This window comes from Chrysoperla carnea, chromosome 2 (genome assembly GCF_905475395.1).
Source record: "Chrysoperla carnea chromosome 2, inChrCarn1.1, whole genome shotgun sequence".
NCBI lineage: Eukaryota > Metazoa > Arthropoda > Insecta > Neuroptera > Chrysopidae > Chrysoperla > Chrysoperla carnea.
In genome coordinates, this window is record NC_058338.1 from 59,851,251 (window position 1) to 59,861,440 (window position 10,190).

Genomic DNA, 10,190 nt, shown 5'->3' on the forward strand with positions numbered 1-10,190 from the left:
TATTGTAAATTGTTCAACATTGAAGTAATATTTTGATTTTACTGTATCGGTAACATTGATAAAACCATGTTTAACAAGTAAAAACAAACAATTGACTGAGTTAATTGTTGAAATACCATGTATAGACAGTGTTGATGACGCAATCGTTTGTTTGTTGACGTCACGTAAATAAAAAAAGATATCCACTTTTAAATAGCCACACACACATGACTGATATTTCTATATTAATATATACTATAAAATTTGCACCTAATTATCGCCCTCGTGGGTAAACAGTGATGTTTACAAAAAAATGTTTCAAAGAAATGTTGTTTATTTTTTTATAAGAAACATTTTTTACATTTAAACTTTTGTTCTATCTCTAACGGCTTACAAGATGGGTCCTACGGATCCAAGACCCAATTGACCTATATTGCTCATTTACGAACTCGATATTCAAATTCGCCCTTTTACCCAATTTCGATATATCTCAATTATTATTTTGACAAATTAATATCGCAATAATTATTTGGGAAAATAGTGGTCTGAGAGCAGGGTGTATAAATATTCAATGAATAAAGTACACAGATGATCTTGTAAGAATAATACTGTAACTCTCTTTAAAAAGAAAGCACGCTACTTAACTCTAGTAGCCTTAGCAGAACTTAATAAAATAGTAACAAATTAGATGAATTTATAATATTTTCATCTTAAAATTAAGTAATAAAAACTCATTGGAAGAAACGTCAACTTATCACACAATATCATTTAAATCTATATACACATAATAGACCCAGCTCTCGGAATATACACAATTTAAATTTTATAACAATATTTTATTAAAATAAAAGAACAATCGAAATTCAACAGAAATTATATTAACTTATTCAAATAAACAAATTTCAACTAAAATATCCTCCCATATTTTTGGCTACAGGTACTTCATCTATATCAACATAATTTTTATTTCCACGAACTTTTACACGTAATTTAATAATAGGTGATCCAGAATCATCCGATGATAAATTCGTTGATATATGTACACTTGAACCTTTTCCAATGATCCCACGCTCATGTGCGGCAGCTAATTGATTTACAACGCGACGTTCTACTTCATATTTTATTGATCGCGCACCATAATGTACGTCATAACCATCGGCTAAAGCTGCTTCAACTTCACGATCCCACTTTAATTCAATATGATGTTTTTGTCGAGCCTAAAATAATTTATACCATTAGTAGTATTCAAGAAAAAAAGTTCTTATTATGTTTATAGAAAGTTTTAAAATAAGACTTATTAAAAATGTCGTTCATAAAAAAAAAAAAGGAATACATTCATTTTATTACAGGTTAGTATGTTTCTTAATTACAAGTAAATTTAAAAAGTCACATTTTTATTTTAGTAAATAAATAAATGGATTTAATTATTCATATAAATTTTTAAAATACAACTTCGACTTCTTTAGGCTAGGTAGATTCAGTAGTTAGTGTATTGTATATTGTGAACGGATATTTTGGTAATTTTTTTATAAATCTAATTATTAAATAACTTACTCGTTTTGCCCATATATCAAGTTCTCGACCTACTAATTTTAAAAGTTCAGATCGTGAAAATGGTAAAAAGTAAACAACTTCATTGATACGTCCAAGAAATTCATCCCTTCTAAAATGCTCTTTTAAAATAGGCTGCACTACTTTTTCCTTAAAATTACGTGAAATGGATACCTTCTCCATGAGGGCTAATTCTGTAAAATTTAAAAAAGTCAATGTAATATATTTACTTTATAAATATAGTAAATGTAATATATTTACGTTTGTAAGGGTTCTTTTTAAAGTGTAATAACGAAAGCAGCTAGCGTTTACTTAGACTGACATTACGTACCATGTATGAACAATTGGAATAATCCTGAGATCAATATCTGATATGAAGAAATATACACATTTGGATGGAAATCAAACCTAAGACTTTTTAACCGGAGAATCTTGTAAGCCATCAGATGATGATATGGCTAAGTGTATAAAAAGTTCTTCATTATCAGTAACCGATAACCAATGTATTTGACGAAAATGAAAAATAAAATCACTTACCATCAACATTTAAACGCTGTTTTTTTATATCATCCACAGCCTTTCGAAGATCTAAAGCATGTTGTGCAATTTCATGACTAGCTAAATTCGATGTCATTACGAAAATGGCATCTTTACATTCAATTGTTTTTCCTTGGCCATCTGTTAAACGACCTTCGTCAAACAACTGTAAAAGAACTGTTAATACATCGGGATGAGCTTTATCGACTTCATCAAATAGTACAACTGCTCCTGGACACTTTCGTAATTGTTTTGTCAGTTGACCGCCATCGTCATGGCCTACATACCCTGGTGGTGCACCAATCAATTTTGCAACCTATAGAATATGCATAAATTTAGATTTAACAAAATAAAATAAAAATTTTGAAAATTCTTTGATAATTCCAGAAAAACTTACTTCATGTTTCTCTTGATATTCAGACATATCCAGTCGAATAAACCCAGCCGGTTTATCCTTGTGAATGTAAAATGCAATTTGTTTAGCTAATTCAGTTTTACCAATACCCGATGACCCCAAAAATAAAAATACTAATGGATGATCATCGTCAGCCCAACCATTTTCTTTACGCCTAATTGCTAGAAAATCATAACATTTAAGGTAGTCCGGTGTCTGTTTAGTTCTATAGTTACAATAAATGTGAATTCTGAAGAAATTGATTCTACAAAAGAACTCAAATATTTTTCTGAATATTCTTAATATGAATTTGCTTCTGCTTATAATTACAGTTTCCGAATTATGAAAAAAATAAGACATTAAAAGGAATTGTATGTATCACAATTTCTTTACAGGAATTGTGTGGACTAGATTTAAGCTAGATTGGTACAGTCACGGTAAACTGCAGGGAATACACCAATTAGAGTTATCATGTATTAATTGACTTTTAGAATACCCAAAAACAGGGGAAATCAATGGCGTAAAAGTGATCAAACAATAAAGAAAGTTTTGTATCGTTTTAACTCTTTGGTCGCTCTTATGCTTTCTTTCCACAGCTTGAATCATCCTCTGATAAAAAAAGTCGGATTCATGAATTTCTATAAAATGTTGGCAAAACAGCCTCTTTTCATTTGAAGAAAGCATTAAAGAAGTCAATCTCTGATTTATTTAAAGGAAGGGTATGTTTCTTTACTTTGAATCCGAAATATACGATTCATGAATATGTCTTTTTTATCAAGACATTTAACAGGTGTTCATTTTTTGGGGTACAATCTATCTACAATGTGTCGCATTTAAGATGAAGAAACCGTCATGTTTTCATTATTGATAGGAATATCGATTTGAAATTTTGCACAGTCATACAGGGTAGAAATCAGAAAATCATAAATGAGTATATGTCATGATAATCGATAAATGAGTATACAAAAATATACTTAGCAACTTTTTCTAATAGTTTTTTTTCGATATCTCTAACCATCCCTGACGCTAGGCAAAATTTTAAGAATCGGCTCTATTAGTCAATTTGTACTAGAGTTTAAAGTTCAGATTTCTGTTAAATATCTTAAAAAAACTGACCCATCATCCAGTATGTTAATTATAGTAGTTTTCACTAAATTTCAGTATTATCAGTGCATCATCAAAATTCTCATTCACTGTTAATAACAAAGTTAATATTAGTAATATATTTTACCAGATGCAACAACTGTAATGGCATTTTCTTGACCAACAATAAATTGTTTTAACCGTTGTTCTAAAGGAAAACGACGTCGTTCTTCCGCTTCTTTTTGTTTTTGAATTTCTTCAAACTAAATATATCCAAAAATATACAATCGTAAAATATTTATTTTATTGCTACAAAGTTATACCTTTTGTGCATGTTCTTGAAGTAATACACGAACTTCACCTTCTCTAGCATACATTTCAGGTCGATGGCCATTATGATTTTCTTGTCGTGGGTCAGCTCCATGTTCTAATAATAATTTTACTATTGCTAAACTATCAGCTAATACGGCATAATGTAACGCAGTAAATCCTTTGAATATGGCTCGATTATTTAATTTGTCATTAAATTCCTCTTCTCGGCGAACTAAAACTACATACGAAATTGTTCGAATTAAATAGGAAAATAATTCAAGTAATATATGTAGTTACCATCAATAGAATGTAATCCACGTTCCATTGCTGTTTTATTAGCATTCATAAAATCGTCTCCTAAATTTGGATCGGCACCGTTTTCTAAAAGTGCTTTACACGATTCAACTTTGCCATTAACTGAAGCTACCATTAACGCCGTCCATCCTAACGAATGCCTTGTATTAGGATTTAACTTTTGTTCTTTTATAAGTCTGTAAAGTTTTTCAAATTTGTTGAATATTATTGTAATGTAATAAATAATTTAATTAAACTTTAGGATTTTAGTTAGGAACCGCTCGAGGACTATAAATTTAATATGTATACATACAACTTTGATTTGGGCTCGGTTTGTTTGTTTGACATCAATTTACATCTATATGTATATAAATTGATAACATCATACTATGATACTAGTGCTATAAAAGTAAGGAGAAATTGAGTATCCGTACTCGTTACTTTTTCTTACATATTACCCTAATAAATTTTCAATTGGTAAGATATTATGTCAGTTATAGTTCATCTGTATAAGTCAAAGTGTATACATTCTAAATAAAAAATTTGAGTTACGAAAACTGCGAGTAACGAGATAAATTCGTGAATTATGCTTCAGTACTCGGTACTAGATGACGTACCCGTTACTCTGTATTCGATGCATACAATTTGTTACAGCTCTATATGAAACCATGAAGGTTAGAGAAAAGGAGAACGATCGCTACGCGCTAAAGCAATAGCGCGCTTGTCCCTGGAAATTTGTAGAATTTATAGTTCATTTTTCAGCCACCAGCCGCGCTGTCGTCGGTAAGTAGTATCTGCGAAGTTAGCTGTTTATGAGTACAAGTAGATGAAATTAGTTTGATAATGTATAAATTGATATATCATTTCAAATTAGCGCACAACAGCCCGATTTTATTGAGACAACTTAGCGATCGTATCGCCTCATTTATTTTTCCCGTATTTCTGGGACAATATTTCCTACAGCGATCGTTCTCCTTCTCTCTAACCTCCATGATATGAAACCATGTTAGGCATCCATAAACAAACAGAACCTTACTTGGTTATTTTGGGCTTATTTCAATTATAAAGAACTATAATGACCAGGGCAAATTTTAAAGGTAAAAAAGCAAGTTAATGCAGAAGCGGCTGTCCAATATGCTTTTGATTAGAAGTTTCGCTAAGTAACCGAAAATTCAGGACCATTATTCATTGGAAAAAAGCTCGATGTTTGTAAAGTACCATCCATATAATAAAAATGCTAATATATATTAGAAACATCTATTTTCCCTTCCAATTTTAAATATATTTTATAATCATACGATTTTTAATTCTGAAGATATGAGATATTTTTCACAGAAATCGAGATTAAATAGTTTGATATGTTTTTTCTTTTAATTTTATTTTTATAACAGTACATAGGCTCGACATAAAGTGAATATTTCCCTCCTTTTTATTATGGCAAATATGTGTGCACTATTAAAACTGCATCTTATCTACACTTATCTACAATTTATTTTATCTTATCCGAAAAGTTATATGTTCACGACAAGATTTATCACAGATATATCATATATATCATTTAGTTTTATTATTGCTTATAAGGGGTCTAATATTGAATGGTGAATACATTTTAATTTTTAGAAAGTTTCAAATGGTATTTTTTGAAAATATTTACTAAAAGAATGAAAAATATTACGGTTATAAAATACATATCAAATCTCAGGTGAAAATTATGGAACCCGGTATGTTAGCGTCATCGGAAATAATGTTAAATTCATAGTGATGCAATGAAAAATCGTGCTGGGCAACACATTAGCATTAATAAAGGAACATAAGCACTGTTTTTTAAATTAGTAATCCTACAATTCAATTTGGTTCAGCCTTAAAAAATAAGCATACCGTTTAATTTCTGTTGTATTTCCATACTGTGCAGCACGAAAAAATCGTTTATAATTATAGCTATCATTACTTTCGCATGTTGCTAAAACCAAACCTAACGCACTTGTTGCAAACAAAACAAAAAAGTTTCTGTCTTTTCGTGAATTATTAAATCGATTGAAGAAAATTTTATTTAAGCCATTAAAAAATACTAAATTGTACTTAAATGTGTGATGCTTTACGTAAGTATTTAATGAAAATTGCTGATTATTATTTTTGATGATCGGTCTCACATTGAAAATATGATTTAACTTTTTTATTTGCAATCCTCTTAATATTTTATTGCTCATTTTGATAAATTTATACATTATTATGATATGATTTTAAACATAGTCAACAATTTCTTTTTTGTTCATTTTGAAAGAATAAATTTTTTTCGAAACATTTTTTATGAAAATTCAAGAATTAATTTCCAGAAATTGAAAATATTCATACTTTGACGTACGTACTAGAAATTTGACGGTAATTGTACCAGAGGTTCACAATCAGTTTGCTCACGTTCTGATTCCAAACTTGGAATAATCTTACAACCTTGTAATCGCTGGCCTTATTTATAATCGTTTAATCTGATTTTACATATTTTTTGTAAAAAATATCCATTTCATGTAACTGAATTTTTGTCAAATTTAATATACTCTACAAAATGCCACAGATACAAATGTGTTGCATAATATTATGTATAGCCACTGTTTTTTTTTTAATTAAAAATTCTTTGTTGACACATTTCGTTCCTTTATAAGGACTTCAGGAAAACATTGTTTAAATAGAATAAATTACAAAACATGTTAGCAATGAATTTTTGATTGAATAATTAATAGTAATTTAGTTCTACCTAACCAAAGTGGCACTGAGCGAGAGAGAGGGTAGATATGAGTGCACATACATATATATCTCTTGCTCAGTGTCATTTTGGTTTGATAGAACTCTTAACATGCAAAGAAATTTTACCTCTATATACAGATTTATCGCCTGAATAAACTCTCACTCAATTGGCAATTATCTATTTTATCTAAATAAATTTGGTGCCTTATCCAAAAATTACTTGTTTAAAAATGCAAAGTAAAAATAGCAATATTTTTTAGAGTGTATCGCGACAGTATGCATTAGGCTGACACATACTTTGCTTCTTATTTTAGTGATTACTTACTTCGAACCCGGCAGAAGTCTCAAATTTTTTTAAAATCATTATTATATGTAATTTTTGTTTTAATTACGAGTTGGTTGGATTGAGTTTGTCGACTAAAGAGGAGTTGGTTGGGTTCTAAAGTTATAAGCCCTTACGTTCAAAAATGGGCCACTATTACAGAAATCGAAGATATTATCGTAAATGATTTCGCCCGATTTTTTCTTTGCACAGAGATATTATATAATTAAAATCAATTGAGTAATATGTAGTAAAATTAAATTTAAATCTAAGTAACATTTGATTGTTACTCGGCGAGAATATAGTTTACAATTGAGGTTATGTTTATGTTATAAATAATTATTTAATAAACTCAAAGAGATAATATATAACATAGAAGCTTAAAATCATAGGAAACGCATTAAGTGAATTATTGACCGTTAAAAAAGAGACCGAAAAAAGGGACTTCCTCTTTGTCTCTCAGCCTGACAAAGCGCGTATACTAATGTTTTGAATTATTGTATAAACACGTGCATGCCTGTGTATTTCATAGAGTTAATACAAGACAGACGAAGACAGCTATGCGCGTACTTTTTTTAGGCCTCTCTCTATAACGATCAATCTTATTTGGATAGCCACATTACGGTTCTGTGTTATTACTTCTATGAGTAAACTTCACTTATATCTTTATGTGTCTAACAACTTACTTATGTGCTTAGATTTAGATACATATTTGATGTATATCAATTGAAGTCATTTATATAGCAAATGTTAGGGGTGCTAAATTTAAATTTAATCTACATTATCGATTGTAAAAAATTGTGTGCGCCAAATCAAATTTTATATAACTCCCTTGCCAGGTGCACTACGCCTGTTGCCCTATTGTAGTTTCGATCACGAAGGTTGTTTCGATCCTGACCTCTAGCGAATATAACTTAACGGCATTAACTTCGTTTGTGCGTTTAACTTTTGTATGCAATTGATAATATATTATAAATAATTTTCGTGATTTGGAAATGCCGAGTATATTTTTAAGATTTCAGCGCTGCGATAGTAAAAAAAATTAACTTTTTATTAGGTCACCCAGCTGATTATTTTCATTGAATAGAAAGATTATAGAATGGGTTGATATTTTTATTTATTTTGCCTACGGCACGTGTAACATTGCATAATATTTTGCTTCATCTTATTGAATTTAATTTTTCGTGGTATCTAAATTTTCTGTATTATTATCCTCGTATGAATAAAATTTATGTAACAAATATCTTTGAAAAAATCACTTACCATAAAATGAAAAAAAATTTAATATATAATTTCCGATATTCTCAGTTTAGCCATCCAAATTTCCCGCCGGCTTATCTTATCCATTCCTTTTTATATTTTTTTTTCTGCTTTAAGAAATGCATGTTAAATATTAGATAATCACTATAAATAGCATAAAATTATGCCGAAGTCGTACATCTGTATAATATTCTATGTCTATAAAGTGACCTATAATAGGGTCCAATTAAAATCGATAGAGTCTTCCTTAGTAGGATTTATAGATAAAATATATGGTAGGATTATCCCATAACTTCCAGAACGATGTAGCGGATTCTCAAAATCAAATTTTATTATGCATACAATAAATTTTTAAATCAAAGTAAGCGTTTAAAAATTCGTCATAAAAATTACTTATTTATACAAAAAAAAAAAATTCGTCTAAAAGAAATGGACGATTTTGAAACGTGCCATGATCAAAATATGCACAAATCTTTATATAATAGTTATCTTACAAATTCATTAAATAATGGAATTTGTGTAGTTTCATCCGAACATGAATATTTGAATGATTTGAAACAAGATATCATGCATAAGAAATGTTCAATCATTAAATTGGTTAAAGATCAAATGAATAAATTGAGAAGGAAACGAACTGTGAGTCGTGAATCAGAAGATAATTCTTGTTCTAGAAGTTGCTTTCAACAAATGTTTGATAAATTTAAACAAAGTATTATTGGGAGAACATTTATAACATTATTGTGCTTGTATGTTATGTGGGTCTTATTAATGTACATTCTTTTATATTTGGGTATTTTGTGTGACGATTATATTGTAAGAAAATGTAATAATTGTTGGCTATGTACTCAGTTATGGATAAAATTTGTTCCTGGTATTAGATGGATGCAACCATTACATTATTCAATATAAATATATGACAAAAATATTCAAGCTATTGTTGTTAGAATTGTCTATTGCTTTTTCCTTTCTTTGACACATGTATTTTACTTATACACTCATTGGGATTTTTAACAGAAATAAGCGGTTTGATGCGCTTGCCTTCTCTGTGATCGCGGTCATGCTCACAAGAGTAATTCTGTGCACAAATCGTCCGCTACATTTTTATGAAGCGGCATAAAAGAAACAAGCTTAATTCTACTAAAAAAAATTATTTTTGCGCGTATGACTGGGATAATATTATCTATTATATATAATAGTATTAAACGGTTGTCAATATGCCTATTTCTGTTGAACAAACCAATTTATAAACAGAATAATAATGGATAATAAAGTTATTAAAATCACAAAAAATCTAAGGAGCCCTCATTTTTGTGCGGAATTTTATACTAATTATATTTGTTAAATATATAACAATCAGTATAAAATTCCGAACAAAAATCGAAATCGACCATAGATATCATATGCTCGTTTAAGCAACAAAATATCCCTCATTCAAAAATAGCCTTAATGATATCTTAGATGTTTGAATTAATTTCAATTATATTCCTTCTCAGTACTATTATTAATAAGTCGGAAAATAATTCTGCCTTACCTTCAATTAATTATCGATGAATGAGGATCTTTAAATAAAGAAAATTTTCTAAAGCAAGAAAAGCTTCAGACTTGTGACCATCTTGAATAAGTCGTTTTAACAAAGTTAAATGAAACAGTGACGATATTGACAATGTTTACAAAAATAATATAATAACCCAAAAATATTTTTGATAGATAAGTACTTTA

The 10,190-nt window shown here is 29.2% G+C and overlaps 1 protein-coding gene across 1 annotated transcript; it reads right to left on the reverse strand.

Annotated features, from left to right (window-relative positions):
* Window positions 1-794: 794 nt before the first annotated feature.
* LOC123292820 (caseinolytic peptidase B protein homolog) lies at window positions 795-7,253 on the reverse strand. Its single transcript, XM_044873534.1, has 9 exons — window positions 7,222-7,253; window positions 6,029-6,295; window positions 4,154-4,347; window positions 3,868-4,094; window positions 3,693-3,807; window positions 2,465-2,643; window positions 2,068-2,383; window positions 1,534-1,724; window positions 795-1,196 (listed from the first exon to the last, which is right to left on the reverse strand). The coding sequence occupies exons 1-9, from the start codon at window positions 7,251-7,253 to the stop codon at window positions 882-884; spliced, it is 1,836 nt and encodes a 611-aa protein (XP_044729469.1). The 3' UTR covers window positions 795-881.
* Window positions 7,254-10,190: the final 2,937 nt, after the last annotated feature.